We start from the raw sequence: 20,563 nt of genomic DNA on the forward strand, positions 1-20,563 counted from the left end.
ATCCTTTCTTGGTTAATAAAATGTTGGTAACCTATGTTGATCCCCATTTCAAAATATGTACTGGTTCATTTGACAGCTCTCGATGCTGTCAAATGTCATAGCATCTTATCTTTCTTCACTGAAGCACATACCACATTTTATTTCAATTTTTGAGCTTGTATCCTCACAAAGGGAGAGAACAACTGTTTTGGATTACATTCTCAGATCCTAACACAGTATCTGGCATAAGACAGGCATGTAATAAAAATGTGCTGCATGCCATGAATTAAGAAATAAAAATTAAGAAATAAATATGTGTATGATGATACCATAAAAATTTCCCAGAGATTAAATATGTGTATGGCCGGGACCAGTTTAGCTCAGTGGATAGAGCGTCGGCCTGTGGACTGAAGGGTCCCGGGTTCAATACCGGGAAAGGGCATGTACCTTGGTTGCGGGCACATCCCTGGTGGAGGGTGTGCAAGAGGCAGCTGATCGATGATTCTCTCTCATCGATGTTTCTAACTCTCTATCCCTCTCTCTTCCTCTCTGTAAGAAATCAATAAAATATATTAAAATAAATAAATAAATAAATAAATAAATATGTGTATGATGATACCGTAAGCATTAATATCACATTCACCATGCAAGCACCCCAAGCTAAAAACCTGCAAAAGTTATGTATTTGAAACAAAAACAGTGCCATTGCTTTTGCATATAGTATGCTCCTAAAATTATATTTATATTCCCAAGTCAGTGACCTCAAAAGATATTGATACTCTTTATACAGGTTCTTATGTAGCAAATATCTTTTAGAGCTCAACAGTAATAAAAGACTTACCTTCTCATGAATCGGTATTATTTAAAATTAGTATTGTGATCTGGGTAAACGAATTCCATTTCTCTGCTCACCGTGGCTCCTTGTAAGCACAAAATACCAGGAAGCACAGAACAAGCTTTCTGATTTACTCAGTTTCTTCTCCCCCATCTTATTTTCTCTGTCCTTTTTCTATTCAATTTCCTTGTTGCCTTGAATTCCTTTGCTCCCATTCTAGCTATGTTTCTTTGTATAGTAAGCTACCACAAGTACTTTCTGAAAAAAGAGAAATTGAAATGCTAACTAGATCAATTACTGTTGTATTGAGGCCCCAATACACAAGTTTTTACAATTGCCAAGCTTTCTTCTAGATTTTGTCTGACTTTCTCACAGTAAGAGAAACATCCAAAAGACATCATGCCATTGTGATATGCATCTGGTAATTATTTAAATAAGTGAATCATAGATGTGTAAAGCCAAATCATTGTTGGGACATTGTATTCTCTATTTAGCACTTTAAAAATGAAAATAATTTTGAGTCAATGGAAACTTATAAGCATACTAGAGGCCTGATGCACGAAGATTTGTACAAGAATGGGTCTTTCTTCCCCTGGCTGCCTTTTTGCTCTGGCCCAGAGCCACCTTTCTGCCTTTCCACACTGCCTAGAGGTCCAGATTGGCTGAGGTGATGAGGAATGCATGTGTTGTCACATGGCGATGACACAAGCATCCTACCTGGCCCCCAGCAGTTTGGTGCCTATGTATGCAAATTAACCTGCCATCTTTGTTGGGTTAATTTGTATACTCCTGTTGGGTGTTGCAAAGGTATGATCAATTTGCATCTTACTGTTTTATTAGTGATGATTAGTGTAGATAGTTGTGACTCTCCAGTAAATGACCATAAAAAACAATATATTTCCAAGCAGGTATATGTTAAAATGTACAAGGACACACTTCCCTATGAAACAATACTAAAAAATTAGAAGTAGGCCTAGTCAAAAGACATTTGAAAGGGATTTGAATGAATCTATATCTTTATCTCCAATTACTTGTGAAGAATACAAATAAGAACATATTAGATTTTAAAATAATACAAACAGAATGAGGCTTTATGGGAGGTTTTTTTTTGTTTTGTTTTTTTGTTTGTTTGTTTGTTTTTTTTATATATATCAAACCCCTGTTTCTGTAAGGTAGAGACTAGAAGGATAGAATAAGCTTTTTCTAAAAGTTTGTGATGGGAAGGCCATAAGGTGAGTCATGGGTCTTTGTAGTAGCTTCAGACGGTTTCATTTTATTTTTCTAAATTAATTAATTTAATTTTTAAAAATTCTTGTTAAAAGTATGTTTTTAAAAAAATTTTTATAGAGAGAGGAGGGGAGAAGGAAACATCAATGTGAGAGAGAAACATCCATTGGCTGCTTCCTGCACTCCCCTTCCTGGGGATTGCCACAACCTGGACATGTGCCCTGTCTTTTGGTGTTTTGGTGCACGGGATGAGTAGCAAACAACTGAGCCACACCACACACCAGCCAGGGCTGTCTTTCTAAATTTATTGAGCTCATATTCAAACATTGGTTGTAGGCATCTGTTCAGATTAGTGTGTGCCCTTTTTATGATTGTTCAGTGATTTGGCTATGCTGATTATAAAATATTTTGACTATCGCTCAAGTTTCTCTGTAAGATTTTATTTGAAAAAGGGCTCCACTGGTAAGTAGGCTGTATGCATAGTGGTTATAGTTACTACGTGTTTGGAATTACATAAGCCTGAGTTCAAGCTCTAACTCTACTATTTACTGGTAGGGTGATCTTAAGCAAATGACTTGACTTTCCAGAGCCATAGTTTCCATATATGCAAAAGGGGTTAATAATAGTCGTACTTATTTAGGTGGTTGTGAGAATTAGAGGAGGTGCAGTAAGAAAATCGCTAGCACACACTTAATGACATAATAAATGTTGACTGAAGTACACAAGCAACAAAGCAAACCAGAGTTAAGAGCAAGTTTCCAAGTATTTAAATGAAAGTGATCTCAGAAAAAATGATAGAAAATTTTTTTTTGTTGTGTATAAAAGTGATTGGAGATTAATAATGAATAAAAAGAATTATAAAATCTACCTATGTATTTGTAATCTATTAATAAATTTTAGAATAAAAACACACAATATAATAAATTAATTTGGCAATGTAGCAGGATACAAAATTAACACCCAGAAATCTATGGCATTTTTATATACCAATAATGAACTCACAGAAAGAGAAACTAAAAAAGAATCCCATTTACCATTGCAAAAAAAAAAAAAAAAAAAAATAGAAGATACCTAGGAATAAACTTAACTAGGAGGAAAAAAGACCTGTACTTGGAAAACTACAGGACATTGAAAAAAAGAGATAGAGATAGAGGAAGGCATAAACAAATGGAAGAATATACCATGTTCATGGGTTGGTAGAATCAACATCATTAAAATGTCCATACTACCCAAAGCAATCTATAGATCCAATGCAATACCCATTAAAATACCAATGGCATATTTCACAGACCTAGAACAAACTTTGCAAAAATTCACATGAAATAAAAAAAGACCTTGAATAACCACAGCAATGCTGAGAAAGAAGAACAAAGTTGGAAGGATCACAATGCCAGATATCAAATTATATTACAAAGCCACATGCTCAAAACTGCCTGGTACTGACAGACATATAGATCAATAGAACAGAACAGAGAACACAGACGTCGACTGAAGCCATTATGCTCAATTAATATTTGACAAAGGAGGCAAGAGCATACAATGGAGTCAAGACAATCTTTTCAATAAACGGTGCTGGGAAAATTGACAGATATATATTGAAAGGAAAGAAAGAAAGAAAGAAAGAAAGAAAGAAAGAAAGAAAGAAAGAAAGAAAGAAAGAAAGAAAGAAACTAGAATACTAACTTACACCACACACAAAAATAAACTCAAAATGGATAAAGGACTTAAACGTAAGATGGGTAACCATAAAAATCTTAGAAGAATCCATAGGCAGCAAAATATCAGACATATATCCTAGCAATATCTTTACTGATACAGTTCCTAGGACAATGGAAACTAAGGAGAAAATAAACAAATGGGACTACATCAAAATCAAAATCTCTGCACAGCAAAATAAATCATCAACAAAACAAGAAAGCCCACTGCATGAGAGAACATATTTGCCAATGATATCTCCAATAGGGATTTATTCTCCAACATTTACAGGGAACTCATAAAACTTAACAAAAGGAAGATAAACAACACAATAAAAAAAAAGGGCAATGGACCTAAATAGACACTTGCCGAAAGAGGACATAAGAAGGCCAAGAAACATATGAAAACATGCTCAAAGTCACTAATCATCCCTAGGAATGCAAATCAAAATGACAATGAGATGCCGTCTCACACCTGTCAGAATGCCTATCATCAACAAATCAACAAATGGTAAGTGCTGGGGTGGGAATGCAGACTGGAGCAGCCACTGTGGAAAACAGTGTGGTTTTTGCTCAAAAAATTAAAAATGGAACACCCATTTGACCCAATGATTCCACTTCTAGGACTATATCCTGAGAAATCAGAAACACCAGTCAGAAAGGATATATGCACCCCTATGTTCATAGCAACACAATTTACAATAGCTAAGATTTGGAAACAGCCTAAGTATCCATCAGCAGATGAGTGGGTTAAAAAACAGCAGTACATTTACACAATGGAATACTATGCTACTGTAATAAGGAACTCACCATTTGCAACAGCATGGATGGATCTGGAGAGCATTATGCTAAGCAAAATAAACCAGTCGGAGAAAGGTAAATATCACATGATATCACTCATTTGTGGAATGTGGAATATAATAAACAACATACACTGATGAGCAAAAATAAGATTTAGATACAGAGAAATAGCAGACAGTCCTACCTCAGAGGAAAGGCAGGGGAGTGTGTGTGTGGGGTAAGAGATCAACCAAAGGACTTACATGCAAGCATATTTGCATAACCAATGGACACAGAGACAGTGCCAGTGGGGGCTTGTCCTGGAGGGTGGGAGTGACCAGGGAGGGGCTGATTGGAGGGGGGGGGGCGGCGGGAATGAGGCTTATGTAATATCTTAAACAATAAAGAATTTAAATTAAAAAAATAATGGAACAAAAACAAACAAACAACCCCCCTTAAATACACACACACACACACACACACACACACACACACACACACACACAGTATTACTTGGAGGCAACTGATACTCAAAGTTCAGCACTGATCTCTGATGTCATGAGAGAAAAATAGCATTTCTCTCAAATCACTGCCACTAATTAGAGAGAATTCCAAGTTAGGTATCATGGGTGACTTAGCCCTTATTGACAATCTCTATATTTCCTGTTCTACAGTAAATATGTAGTAGGATAGAGCAAATAATTTTCCTACTTAAAAGTAATGGTTCATACCAGACACAATTAAAATGTAGAACTTTCAACAAAAGTTCACGAGAAAAAATTCACCCAGAGTTAACATAACTGTGCTACCATATGCTACCTATAAAACACATCATTAGAGGAACAGTCTGGTGAAATCTACCTTTAGCTAGCTATTAACCTCTACCATATTTTCCCTCTTAGGATTTCTAGGAGAAATGACAATGCTGGACTTGGCACATTAGAAGCAACACCAAAATCTAAAATGCCACAATCTCAAATAATAATTCCTAAATTACCAAAGATTTTACAGTCTCCGAATGTGTGAGAAATAATGCTCTTGTACAAGAATTTTACTGCTAATAAAGGTTTTTCTGATTTTTATAGATTAGGGATTTTTTTTCTCTAAACGTTATTGCTTAACTACTATCCCATTTTTTAAAAATATAAGCATGCACTTCACTTTACATTTACCGCATACTGTAAGGGATGGCTGCCCAGGTCAGCCTGGCACCACTAAAGAATGGTAATTGGGTTCTAATACAAGTTTACAACCCAACACAAATTAAAAGGGAAAGTTTTCTTTTACTCTGCAGAAATTTACTGGAATTATATAAAAGAAAAAATGTATTTGTCCCAAAGGAACTTTTCAAACATGTTTTGAATTAAAAACCACTGTATTCCTAAGAAAAACCAACAACTCATTAGGAACTTGGGGTGAAATAATATACATGGAAATATACAGAAAAAGTAAATGTTAATGGCTCTTAAAATATAGGAAAAAATGCTCAACTTACTCAATAATTAGAGAAATGAAAATCTGTCTATGCTCTCATTTTTTAAATGTATTATCCTGGAAAGGATAAACAACTCTGATAATACACTGTTTTGGTGAGAGTGAAAGAAACACTGGGTTGGTAGCTTGGTAATATCTATTAAAGTTTGAAACGTGTAAAACTCTTAGAATTCGATTTAAGGAAAGGCCTGCATTCTTGCAAAATGACACGTAAACAAGGTATTAATTACAGTACAATTCCTAAGAAGAAAATACTGGAAAAAATACCCCTAAAGGTTCAAAGGAGAATATATCTTTAATATAGTGGAATATTATGCAATTAAAAAAACCAGGAGAAATATGATAAACACTGCTAGAGAATAACCCTTAAGATGTATTTTGATGTAAAAAAAATCAAGTTACAGAAAGAATATTATATACTAACATTTACAAGGAAACCAGGTGGCTCAGGATTGGGGTGGAAAGGAGACTTTGCATTCAATTTTTTTACCTCTTGCATTTTGAACTGTGTGAACATATGACCTATACAAAACTAAACGATACGTTTAAAACATGTAAAACAAAAGCAGTGAGTGGCACGGAACAGCTCCCACTTGTGATAGTCAACGCTGTGCGTGGGTGAGCTGACAAGTGAGCTGAGGATTCCACTGTGCATGTCACTGTCATCAGGGCGCTCTTAAGTAGAGGTCAAACACCCATCACAGCCACCTACACCTCCCTCTAGCTTCAGCTCAGTCTCTTGGCATTCGTTTTCCTTTCTTCAGATTCCTCCCTTGACAGCCTAAATTAACAAGTGGCGGTGGCAGCAACTGTGTGATGCCTTAAATGGACATCCCCATGTGGAAGCTCTTGTTCTCTGGTCGCCCCCTCGGAGAACTCTGCCTAAATCCATCACTTAGCAGTTGGGGCCTGCGTTAGAATGCACCCTCAGTGTTCATGACACGATGGTGGAGGGAGATGTACAATAACTCAGTCTTAAAGTATCTGTGAAAAAAAAACTCTCCGTGGGAGCCAGAAATGCTGAGCAGGCCCGGAGTGCCAGCTCTAGCTTCCTGTGCTCTGCGATGACATATGTTCCCAGCGTTGGAGAGCATAATATTTTACTTGCTTCTTTTGCTTGAGTGGCTATTTGATTGCTGTTCCCATAACCCATACAAATGGTAGGACATTCCTTTTATTCCTAATTTGAGATTAGTATCAGGATTGGGCTACTTTAAACTATCTCCAGCATCTTAATTTGGGTCTGCTGCTGAGTGAACTCTTAGTGATAAAATGATTAAAATAAAAACAAAAGAATTAATTGGCATGAAGTGACTGGCTTTTGACATTTACGCTTTATTAGGGCTCTGGCAAGTGAGAATAATTATTATTTCTTTAATTTTCATTTTTTTACCATTTTGCTTGATATATAAAAATGCTAATTTATTGTGCTTAAAACTTTGCATGGCAACAAATAATTATCACCCTTATCTAAAAGCTGGCTCTGCGAAACACCCCAAATAGAGTGTCCCAAAGGCACAGAGAACACACATACACAGGGTGGTAACAAAGCCACTGAGAATTATTATTTATCAATATTTTAAATTAATTTTTAAACACTCAAAGTAAATTAGGCTGATGTTTCTTTCATTAAAAAGATGTGATTACCACTACATGTATTGATATGTTTCCTCCTGGCTAGTCATAAACAATTATTCAGTAATATTTCAAATATTAAAAACAAGAGGAAAATCCAATAAATATAAATGAACATGCCAAAATATACAAACAACCTCGCTGACTAACTTTAGAGGTGTATTCTAAAATCTATTTATCATTGTACCAGTTTACTTAATTGTAACAACCTGTGCTGTGTTTTTGATTAGTCCTGTACATACACAGGAAAAAAGGGTGCAGTGACAAAAAAACATTATTTTTTGCTGCGTATGGAAATCTCTTTCATCCTTTCCCCCTTCAGACCAAGGCTTGCTGAGCTTTCCAAGAAGCTGGAGCACAGGTGGATGACATATGACCTTGACCTGGGCTAGACTACGGACCTGTCAGGATGGAGGAGAGGGATAAGTGATAGTTGCCACTCCAAACATGTTTCAACCCTTCTTTGAACAAGACATTCCCAAAATGTCATTGCTATTGTGCTCTGTGGTTTCCCCTCTGAAATCTGCCCTCTACAGCTTCCACTATGCATAATCCCCCCCATTGTAAACCGATCACATTTAGTTAATCAAGAAGTTGACTATTCTCTCCGCATTCTTCAATTCTAGCTCACTCTCCAAGAAGCCCCGGTTCCTTATAGCCTCTGTCACACGGAGGTTTTTATCCTTCCTGTCCCTTAGCATGTTATTGCATAACACTGTGTCAGCTAGCTATTCCACCCTAACTGTGTCATTTACCAGACCTCTGAGATTTCCCCACATTCACTAAACGTTGACACCTAGACAATGGTCTTCTATGCTCTTTGCCCCAGGATTGTCCTGAGTGACTTCAGTTATCCACCCGAGGACTCCGCAGTCATCCACTAGTATTCTGGCCTCTCACTTTTTTTTTTTTTTTTTTAAACCCTGTAACTCATCAATTTCTTCTGATTTAGCAAGCACATCCCATGGAATTTAACATCTCAAATCTTATACTCCAGTACTACTTTTTGACCAAAACTAGCTTTTCAGCTAATTCACTTCCTTATACCCAGTCTAATAGACTTTAGTCCCTGAAGCACCATGTCCTCTCAGTCTGATGGCTCTCTTCTGCCCTTTTCTACCCAGCCCAGACCCACAGTCCACTATTATAACCACTCTTTCTACATTAAAGACAGTGTAAAATGTCTCCTAAAATGTATATACACACTTCAAGTATAAAGGCAGTGTTTATTAAAATACATTTCATTCTATCAATAACTTAACAGCTATCAAAGTGTCTATACATTTTTTGGGGATACCCTGTAGTTTTGCCCTCTTATCCTTCTCATTAAAACCTCAAGTTGAGTCATTGAGAACTTTTGGATTCTCAGAGAGACATTGTAGAAAATCATATAACACTGCAGCTTGTTATTTTCATAGATTCCTGGTCCCTCTCCTTAGAGAGGTCTCAAATGCTCCGCCTTAATCCAATTTAGTCCTTGTCTAATGTGTCTCTGTTGTCTGTCTAGTCTTTGGTTTCAAGTCTCAAATTCCTAAATTGCTTCCAACTCAATTAAAAATTCTACGCTAAGGATGCTCTCAACTTACCCTCTACCCATAAAACGTCTCCCTGTCTTGATTTGCATCTCTCAGATAATTAGTGACTTTGAGCATGTTTTCATATGTCTCTTGGCCTTCCCTCTGTCTTCTTTCGAAAATATCTATTTAGGTGCGTTGCCCATTTTTTTGATTGGGTTGTTTATCTTCCCTTTGTTAAGTTGTATGAGCTCCCTGTAAATATTGGAGATTAAACCTTATCGGTGATAACAATGACAAATATGTTCTCCCATGTAGTGGGCTTTTGTTGTTTTGTTGATGATTTCTTTTGCTGTGCAAAAGCTTTTTATTTTGATGTAGTCCCATTTGTTTATTTTCTTTAGTTTCCATTGCCATAGGAGGGGTATCGGTGAAGAAGTTGCTTTGGTGTATGTCTGAGATTTTGCTGCCTGTGGATTCCTCTCAAAACGACAATGCAGTACCATCTCACACCTGTCTGAATGACTATCATCTACAAACCAACAAACGACAAGTGCTGGTGAGGATGCAGAGAAAAAAGGAACCCTCGTGCACTGCTGGTGGGAATGCAGACTGGTGCAGCCACTGTGGAGAACAGTATGAAGTTTCCTCAAAAAACTAAAATGGAACTCCCATTTGATCAGTGATCCCACTTCTAAGAATATATCCCCCCAAAAAAACTAGAAACACCAGTCAGAAAGGATATATGCACCTCTATGTTCATAGCGGTACAATTCACCATAGCCAAAATTTTTTAACTTAAACTTTTTCTAACGCCACTTCTTCAAAATAGACTCACCCAGGGCCGTGGTATTTTGTGGACGAGCCATGCTCAAGGGGCCAAAGAGCCACATGTGGCTGGCGAGCCACAGTTTGCTGACCATGACCCTAGGTGACTTTAATTATGTCAGGAATCTATGAATTTCATAAAATGTAATTATTTCATTTGTACAGTGATACAAATTATAGTATATAGTCTTATTTCTTGAAAATTCTTCTTCTCACCCCTCTCCCACACTTTACCTCTATGGGCAACTCAGTTCTCCTTGAGATAGTCAGTGCCTGCCTTGTGACCTTCAGTTGCTCCTCTTTTCCACTCTACCCTGACTTTTGATTCTCCCACATCCAGTCCCACAACTCCTCCCCCATATTATGGGTGCTGAGCACACATAAGAATTGTTGCTTCTTTTCTTTTTTTCCTTTTTTTCTGTGTCAATCAATGACTGCTCCTGTGCAGGACAGGGAGAGGGTTTAATAGGAGTCAGGTGAGTCAGATCCCAGTCATTTGGATAGAAAGCTTCAGTAGTAACAAGGGCCCATTAAATTGAGGAATCACCTTAGGCATTCTTCCCATTTCTCATCTCCTTTTTAATAATATTCATCCTAAAAAATATTGTTAAATAAAATTTTTTAAACAAAAAATCAGCTCTCTTTTGTATATCTTAAATCTTTTAGATTCCACGGGATCAGGATGATGGCCACTGGAGTTAATGAAATTACAGTGGAATATGTAAGAAGTCCTTTTCAATGACCACTTAAAGAACACATTTCAGAAAAAAACATTTTGAGATATAAATGATAACAACACACTAAATTAAAAAAGAAAAATAGGTAACCTGAAAATGCAAATGAAGTCCTGGAACACGGGCAGTGACCCAATTCCTTCTTTCTAATCTCTGACTCCTTGAGGGCAGGGACCGGGTTTTATTTATATCTGGACCCGCTGCATTCAGCTCTCTATCAGGCTGAAACAGCTGGTAAATGGTAGTGGTATCAATACACTTTTTTCTTATAATGGTAAATCCTGTTTTTCTAGAGATTTGTTTTACCTAGTATTTGATTATAGAAATATAATTTTACTATTTCATTTTTTGAGGTTACGAGAGACATCCACTTTGTATTTTTCTGTTATGTAAGTTTGCCAGCATTAAAGAGATCAAGTTTATCATTAAAAAGCTTACTAGTTATGGTGTCCTTGGATAGGATTAATATGGCAAAAATCAAGTTAAAATCTGAAATGTTTAATCCTCAACATACCAAGCTCAACAATCAGTTTGTACCTGACAACTAAGACAGAATGAACTATTTTTAGCATAACAATTTGTGCTTTAAAATCTTATATTTTTTTTTTATCAAAAGCCCCTCATAGTTCAAAATAGTGTTTAATTTAGATAATTGATAGAGTAGAAAGCAATTAATTACTTTGACTCTTAGTTCTGATTGAATTTCAAGTATCATTAAAAGAAAATGATACATTTTTAATATCAACCAAAGGGGAAAATGGGTATGGATTAAAACAATGATGATAAACAATGAATTGGGAAAAATCATTGAGAGTGCTAAAGTTTATTTTAAATAATACTGTACAGAGAAATGGGATGCTTAAGAGGTACAATGACAATTTACACACAAATTTAAAGTTCATCTTGCTTTTCAACAAGCAATCCTTGCTGTTGGGCATTATCATTATTATTCCTACTTAAATGGAGTTCTGAGGGGTTAAGAAAGTTGTTTGAAGTCGAAGCCACATGAAACACTGATAATCTAATGCAAAATCTGGTGCTCTGTCAAACAGAGCTCTGGGTCCTGTGGCCCCCCAGGGCTGAGTGAGCTAAGTAAAATGTGGAAGTATTTACTGCTAACTTGCTAGAGGGGCTATGATAGGCATCTTCAAACCTACCAGTGAAATGACACAAGTCTTTTCTACTCAAAGTCATCCCTGGCTGAAACTGGTTTGGCTCAGCGGTAGAGCGTTGGTCTGTGGACTGAAAGGTCCCAGGTTCGATTCCAGTCAGGGGCATGTACCTTGGTTGTGGGCACATCCTCGGTAGGGGGTGTGCAAGAGGCAGCTGGTCGATGTTTCTCTCTCATCGATGTTTCTATCTCTCTCCCTTCCTCTCTGTAAAAAAATCAATAAAATATATATATTTTTTAAAAAAAGTCATCCCTGGACTAGTAGCATGGGCATATTTTGGGAGATTATTTGGAATGAGGTATCTGATTTCCCATCACAGACCTAACCTATAAGAATCTGCATATTTAATGGTATTCCTATGCAGTTATTACACACGTTAACGTACGAAAAGCAATAGTATATTGCTTTTAAAAGCAATAGCAATAGTATAAGCAAAAGTAATCTAAATGTGAATGAGCACCTCAATTTAGTCTCAGCCTTGCCACAAACTAGCTGTGGCACTTTAAGTTGTATTCAAGGTGATGAATAGCAAGAACCTACAGCCAAAAATACTCTACCCAGCAAAGCTATCACTCAGAATCGAAGGCCAGATAAAGAGCTTCACAAATAAAAAAAAGCTAAAGGAGTTCATCACTGCCAAACCAGAATTATATGAATTACTGAAGGGGGTTCTTTAGGAAGAGGAAGAAAACAAAGATAAAAATTATGAACAACAAATACATAACTATCAACAAGAGAATCTAAAAACCAAGGGAATTAAAAAACCTGATGAACAATATTAACTGGTGAATATAATAGAATCAGAGGTATGGAAGGGGAGTGAACTGACGATTCCCGGGAAAAAGGGGAGTGGGGGGTGCAGGAAGAGACTGAACATAAACTGTGCACCTATGGATGAGGACAACAGGGGGTGGGGAAAGGGCAGAGGGTGGGGTGGGAACCTGGTGGAGGGGAGCAATGGAGGGGGAAAAATGAGGAACATTTGTAATAATATGAACAATAAAGATTTATTTTAAAAATTAAAAAAATAATAAAATAAAAACAGACATTTTAGAGCATCAGTTTCTTTTTCTGTAAAAGGGGGGTAATATCTGTCTTTGAGGGTCATTCTGATTCTCATCTGAATAAAAGGGCCCGGACCCCAGCATGAGTTGAGAAGTGCATACTTGAATCCACATGCAAAGCCACAGATGTGTAAACAGACAGCTCAGGCACTCAGAAAATTTGGTGAGCTCTTGATTTCTTGATCATGTTGCACTAGGAACTATCTGTGTTAGAATCCATTTAAATTAAGCTTTCTGGGATGTCCACATTTTCATGCCCTAGAGATTTGCTACAGAACTATTCTCAGCAGAGCAATTAGAGGTGAGGCTGCCCCATAATGAGATGTCTTTGCTACTTCATTAGATAAGCCCCCTTGGATGGGCTCCAAAATGGACCTGCCTCATACCAAATTCCATTACCCTGGGAAGTAATCTCATAAGAAGGCTCTGTGCAGGTTCACTCGTCCTGGATACCTAACGTTTACCATAAAGGGAATGTGTTCTAGAACAGTGATTCCCACAAACTGGTTCTCAGACTGATGCCTTACTGATCTCCAAGGGGAAATAAAAAGTAAAGACAATTTAGTCAACTTTTCATCAAATTAAAATGTAATCTACTTTTTAAAATCCTTCTTTTGGAGAATATGCTCTATTTTCTTTTTACTTCATTGGTCTTAAATTACTCCATATTTTTATTATGAAATAATGGCACTACTAGATGGTAACTTTTGTAATATTCCTACAAATACAACAGCAGTCCTCCTCCGTAACTTAAAAAAAAAAAAGTATGGGTCCTTGAAATTCCAAAATTCTAAACCATTGTTATAGGAAACACTGCCTAAGAGGGAATTATTTCCTTAGAAATTAGTGAGAGGCGTAGAGAATTTTAAATGAGGGACCCAGCTGCAAAGTTTTAATTGGAGGGCAAATCTGTTCCATGTTGGCATATTATAGAGTGCCATGCTCCTCAAACTGCAATGTGCACAGGGACCACTTGGGATCTTGTTATAATGCAGAGACTGATTCTGCAGGTAGGGCCCAGTCCAAAATTCCGTTTTTCCAACAAAGTCACACTTAGAGTGGCACAGGCATAGTGGTTCAGCTGGTGAGCCCTGCGTCACATCACCCTGATTGGCTCCTGGCTCTACTGCTTCTAGCTGTTGATTCTTGAGAAAGTTCCTTAACCTGTCTCTTCCTTAGTTTTCTCATTAGTAATACAAGAATAATAATCGTCCCATTTCATAAGCTTGTTGTGAGAATAAAATCTCTCTATATAAAAGCCTAAGTGATCATTTGACCGGTAGCTATGATGTGCACTGACCATCAGGGGGCAGATGCTCAACACACGGGCATGGAAACATGGAACAGACAAATGAATCTCAGAGGGAAGGGGGCAAGAGGTTGGGAAGGAAGAGATTAACCAAATATTTTATATGCATATTAGAGGCCCAGTGCACGGATTTGTGCACTGGTGGGGTCCCTCAGGCCAAAACTGTAGTCTGACAGCCCCCAAGGGGTCCCAAATTGCCAGAGGGTGCAGGCCAGGCTGAGGGACCTCAACAGTGCATGCATCCATGCACCGGGCCTCTAGTGGAATAATAAATGTAAACATTCCCAGAATGTAAAATATAGTGACATCTGACCTGTATAAAGAGCTCCATAAATGTGAGTTATTACTCTAACTTCACAGATCAGTGACTGAAGCACCAAAATATTATTTTAAAAGATTAATACTTTAAGCCAATACGTTCCTATGTGATGAAATGAAAACTGAAAGTTCCATTTGGTGAGGGATAAGCTGGCTCAAAGGGATTGTTTGAAGCTGTGGATTTTGAAGGGTGTGGATATTAGTAGATCTAATTCTAATTCAAAAGGTGGAAGCCTCTTAATTACGAAGATCCTATGAGTAAGATTGAAATGATGATACTGTTTAGATTGCACATCACAAACTTAGAAGAACCTTTTATAATGAGTGTTTTTTTTTTTCCTGTAAGAGACAAGAAAAACCTGATTAGTACATCCTCACAGCTTCAAGCTTTCTTATAGGTCTTTATTAATAACTAGAGGCCCAGGGCGCATGCTCACTTCCCCTGCTAGTAGCTCACGCTTTGCTCTGCCCAATGCTGCTGCTCATTTGGTGGTGGCGGCATGACGACCACAGGCCTTTTATGATATAGATATTTTCTCTTTCTATGAAAGGGAAGTTAGATTGTTCATTAATTATTTTTTTTCCTACTTTTTAACTAACATCTAAGCCAGTGTTTTCAACCTTTTTTGGGCAAAGGCACACTTGTTTCATGAAAAAAATCACGAGGCACACCACCATTAGAAAATGTTAAAAAATTTAACTCTGTGCCTATATTGACTATATATAAAGTAATTCTCTTGAATAGGAATCAAATAAACACAAAGAAAGTATTTTATAATTACTTTATTATGAAATATTAAGTAAACAAAATAGTGAAAAATTATAAAATTCTTGTCTTGTCTGCACCTACGGCACACCAGGCAACATCTCGCGGCACACTAGTGTGCCGCGGAACAGCGGTTGAAAAACGCTGATCTAAGCAATATATTGAAAGTAGTGTGTATTGCCTATGACACAAATACAACCACACGGGGCCAGTGTCATATATATATTTCCTTATAGAAAGCCCCCTACTATTTTTATAGTGGGTGAATTTATATACTTATCCTCTAAAACCTTACAGGGAATAGCATCTAGGCATGAAAATTTACTATGAATCTGTGATTTTGCCTTCAGCTTATATCTTCTGCCCTGCTAGTGTGACTCCTGATGTGAATACAAACACAAGAGCAAATGACTGATTTTAATAAAACTTAACAAAGTTTGATGAGTTGGTCATAGAGCTCAGGATTAATATTACCTACATAACTTCTTCAACTTTATATAGTAAAAAGAAAACATTGCAAAATAAGTTTCATTAAGCACATTTAATAAATGCCTCCTGTGTTCTGAAATCCCAAAAGACTAAACTTGACTGCATTTTGAAAGTTGTTGTCTTCTCAATCATTGCATACCATTTTATCATAATCATTATAAAATATTATAATAAAAACGAGTTAATAGTTTGTTAAGAGCACAGAGAAACTAACACTAAGCATAATATTCTTTTTTTAAAAAATATATTTTATTGATATTTTACAGAGAGGAAGAGAGAGGGATAGAGAGTTAGAAACATCGATGAGAGAGAATCATTGATTAGCTGCCTCTTGCACACCCCCTAACGGGGATGTGCCCGCAACCAAGGTATATGCCCTTGACCAGAATCGAACCCAGGACCTTTCAGTCCGCAGGCCGACACTCTATCCACTGAGCTAAACCAGTCTCGGCAGCATAATATTCTTAAAGTGATTATTAGATGCACTGAAAATTATCATGTCAATTAATAAATATTTACAAATGTCCAGGGCCTTTCCCACTCTTTACTTTTCTGTTTCTGGACAGTCCTACCAGCTATCTTTATGACACCCATTTAGCAAGCATCTGTATGTTTTGCAATACCTCGCAAGTAACAAGCATTGTAATGGAAACTTGCTAGTTATCTCTCAGTATTATTTGTTTTACCAATAATCTTCCTCAATAATAGGACCTGAATGTTAGGAGCATCTGGAATAAAAGCAATATTTTTCAGTCTCTCTTGTAGATTTGGGTGGCCACATGCTTCAATTTGGGTCAATGAAACAAAAAATGGAAATGGTGTGTGCAAACTTGTGTGAAGTGTGCTAACGGAGACACAGTGTGCCTCTGACCTTCTTTTCCCCACTTCTGATTGGCTAGGCTGTGGATGCAATGACAACAATAGGGGCTGCCATTTTGGGTCATGAGGTCAAAGGCACATCTTAAAGAATATACCTGATACTCTGATGACCTCCCCATACCTGCCCTTCTCTACCTACATTTATGTAAAAGAAAAATAAACTTCCCTCTTGCTTTGTTATTTTGGATTTTCTGTCACTTGCAGCCAAACCTAATCCTAACTTACACACAAATAAATAGAAATTGATGCACCTATCTTTCAGGTATGATTCTTATCATTTGCCTTTGTCTTTGTCAACCATCCTATTTTACTCAAAGCCATGCTAGGACCAAAGGAAAAGAGAGAGATGATTAATTGATACCTGAGAACACTCAGTATTGAAAAAGTTTAATTTAGGAGAAGTTAAAGTCAGGAGAAGAAAGGGTTAAAGAAGTTAAAATTGTTAAATTGTTTCTATTCCTGGTAGCTTTAGCTTATTAAGAGACATTCTAGGTAAGATTTCAAAGTTAACTCCCAAGATAATGAGACAAAAGCTAGACCAGATGTCTAAGCTAAGCTTTGGTCTCAAAATAATTACCTTTGTTAATTATCAGTAATTAGTGTCAGCATCCAATACTTTCCTAAAACTTTAAGGGGGGATATAGAGGGTGGAGAAATAGAGAGAGAGAGAGAGAGAGAGAGAGAGAGAGAGAGAGAGAGAGAGAGAGAGAGAGAGAGAGAGAAGTGGTGGGGGTAGAGAATGACTATCATAGAGTCAGAATATAAGCATTTTCTAGTACAATTACATTTTGGGATCATTAAAATCTGGCTGCCAGATTTTAATGATTTTAATGACCAAAATTTCCTCTCAGAGGAAAGTCAGGGGAGGGTAGTGAAAGGAGATCAACCAAAGGAATGTATGCATGAATATAAGCCTAACCAATGGACATGAACACCAGGGGGGTGAAGACATGTGGGAGTGGGGGGTGGGCTGGGGAGTTAATGGAGGGATGAGTACACTTATGTAATACCTAAATCAATAAAGAAATTTTAAAAAATCTGATTCAAATATTACAATTTTGAACACCAGGTTTTACGGAAAAACTGGATAGTTTCTTACAGTTAATGCAGATAGCTTTTTTGTCTACCTTGGCTTAATTGGAAGTTTATATCCTTTCTTAATTATGCCTTTCTTTTTTCATCAACAAAATGATTATTTATATTTATAAAATCACACCTTTAACTATGCCCTCTGTTCCCCTGACAAAAAAATATTTCAGCTGAAAATGGCTATAGCCATTTCAAGGATCTTTCTGAAGCCTTTCTTTAACATCCTTTTCTTAGCTAGAGGCTACTGGTCTTTAGGTCAGAGGACAGCAGAGTGCTCTCAGTGCTGTGTGGATAGCTTGATTATTTGGGCACTTTTTACCTAGTACATCCCCCTTCCCTTCTTTGTGTAGATAACCCCTTGTGGACAGAAATATTTACAGATGCATCCATTTGTGCTCCACCTCATCCTTTCATCTCTCTTTGGGCCTCTCTTTTTGCACTTAGACTTTCTTTTTAAATATTTAGGGGCACCATTATCTGGTACTGTCCATTAATAATTCATTGTAGATGTAGTCACTTTAACCTGCAAGTACCAGTGGATATACTTTACTCTTTAAATCTCCATCACAAACATCTCACACTTGACTCCTGACCATGCCCCTTATCCCAGGGTAGATCAGTCTCTATTCCTTCAAGCCACCTCTACTTAACTGTTTACTGGTTTGTCTCCCTCATCAGACTATGAAAGGAAAGAAACCATGTCTTACCTCATTTATAACATCTCCAGTGGCCATCGGGCATATATAAATAGTGCATTGATTTTTTTTTTTTGTATTTAATGAAATGTGTAGTTACCCATATTGCCAGACTAATGGGACTTCTAGTTATACACTTTGATCCTTTTATAGAATTAGTGAGTCAAGAGATGAAGAAAAATTTTCCTACCATTATTTTGTGTTTTAGTGGTGATTCTCAAGTTCATTTTAGTCCATGGGCTATTTCTTTATACCAACACTAGAGTTCCGGTGCATGATTAGGGTGCATGATTTGTGCATTAGGTGCATGAAATTCGTGCATGGTTAGGGTCCCTGGCGGCTGCTGGCTGGAGCCTCCCTTTCCCTGGCTGCTTACCACTGCCACCTCCTAAAGTGGTCAGCACAAGTCTAACTCCCAGTTAGTCAAATTCCCCCCCTCCCTTCGTGGGAACACTTATAATATTAGCCTTTTATTATATAGGATACTGACCAGCTTACCTTCCTGCAGAAAGAAAAATAATTATTCACAAAGCTCACTAGGCTAGGAAGGAAAGTGCATTTTGATGATAAAGTAAAATGGTGTCATTTTGTTTTTAATAAGTATCACATATAAGTTATCAGCCCATACTAAAAAATAAAGATGGCTACATTTAATCATGAAGACTACATCAAAAGGGGACAATTCATATCCTTATTAACTGTCTATGTCTAGAAAATATATATTCTACTCAGCACTGTTATATTAACACGTTATGGCTTTTATAGGTATAAATTACAAAACCAACTACATTTTTTTAAATATGTTATCATTCACTTCAAGGTTTGTTATCAGAGAAAAAGCATGAGGTATGTCAAGTGCACACAGGCATTTTAATTTGCAGGCATATCTTATTTGCTTTATGTAAACTGGGAAACCACATAATCCTCATGTCATTCAATACTTTCACCCCATGATCACTATTTATTACAGTGTGATCAGAGCTGCTCCATGTAATCACACCTGTTCATTTCACAGCCTCCTCTCACCGATCTATCTTTAATCTCATACCTCCAGTGCTGTTCTGAACTGTCCTGCTGCCACGGCGTATTTCTTTTGTCTGTAGCACAAGCTGGCGTCCTTTAACGCTACTTGAAGCCATTTGTCAATCTGAGGCAGAAAGTTGAAATTAGGTCCATGCACAGGGTCTACTATTTCAGCCTCCTGGCATGTTGGCTGAATCCCAGTGGATGTGAAGGACTCTACAAACTCATAGCTCACATCCTCTTCATCCACATAGACCAGCTTCACCTCAACATCCATGATGCTCTTTAAGGGGATGTGAGGCAGAGGCAGGGTGATCAATGGGCTGTCAAGTTCCATGATCTTTGCCTCCTTCCTTCCAGCTGGCTTCTCTTCACCTTCTGCCTTCCTTTTAAAGACCAGTTTCTCTAAATCATTGCTTTGTTTTTCTTTGATGCTCTTTGCCATTTTTATTCTGTCGACTATGGTTTCCACCTGTTTGTTGCCACAGCTTTTCTTAATTTCCTGTGGTATTTCCAGGGTGCTGGGTGGGTTTGCTAACGTGGACATTTTCTTGCTTATGTTTATCTTTGGAACCAGCTGATCAGAATAGACCCTATTTAACGGTATTCTTTAAACTCACACTGCTTCCTGAATCCATTGATTCTTCCTCTGAAACTCCTATAGGGGTTAAGAGGAAAAAAAAGTATTAAAACAATATTTTGAAATGCCAATGGTTTAAGAGTATAGTCAAATTTATTTAAAATACTGTTTTACTCATTATAGATATTTATTTGCCATAAAGTAAAACTATATGTACATCATCTGCTGTTTTACTAAAAAGTGCATGTTTTAATCTCAAAATTCACCAAGCATTTGTTGAAAACACACTTAGACAATGTCTTAAAAAATACTCACTTATAGCTGAACAACATTGAATGAACATGTTTATGGGGTACCCAAACTCACTAAGTAGGAAAACCTTATATACAGCCACTGAGGACAAAAAAGACACACACAAAATCTCGATATTAATTTCCTGAGAAAGGCAGGTGGTCTAGA

At 37.1% G+C, this 20,563-nt stretch overlaps 1 protein-coding gene across 1 annotated transcript in view; it reads right to left on the reverse strand.

The window, feature by feature from the left end:
• The window catches only part of SPATA16 (spermatogenesis associated 16), a gene marked incomplete at its 3' end in the record, with an annotated part of 192,817 nt that extends 172,639 nt beyond the window's left edge, over positions 1-20,178 (reverse strand). Inside the window, 2 exon segments of the mRNA XM_084874171.1 lie at positions 19,550-20,122; positions 20,124-20,178. Coding sequence (XP_084730297.1) covers positions 19,550-20,122; positions 20,124-20,162 — 612 coding nt within the window. The 5' untranslated portion in view covers positions 20,163-20,178.
• Between the last annotated feature and the right edge of the window lie 385 nt (positions 20,179-20,563).

The sequence above is a fragment of the Pipistrellus hanaki genome, assembly GCF_964339955.1.
Source record: "Pipistrellus hanaki genome assembly, chromosome: 2".
In the NCBI taxonomy this organism is placed as follows: Eukaryota; Metazoa; Chordata; class Mammalia; order Chiroptera; family Vespertilionidae; genus Pipistrellus; species Pipistrellus hanaki.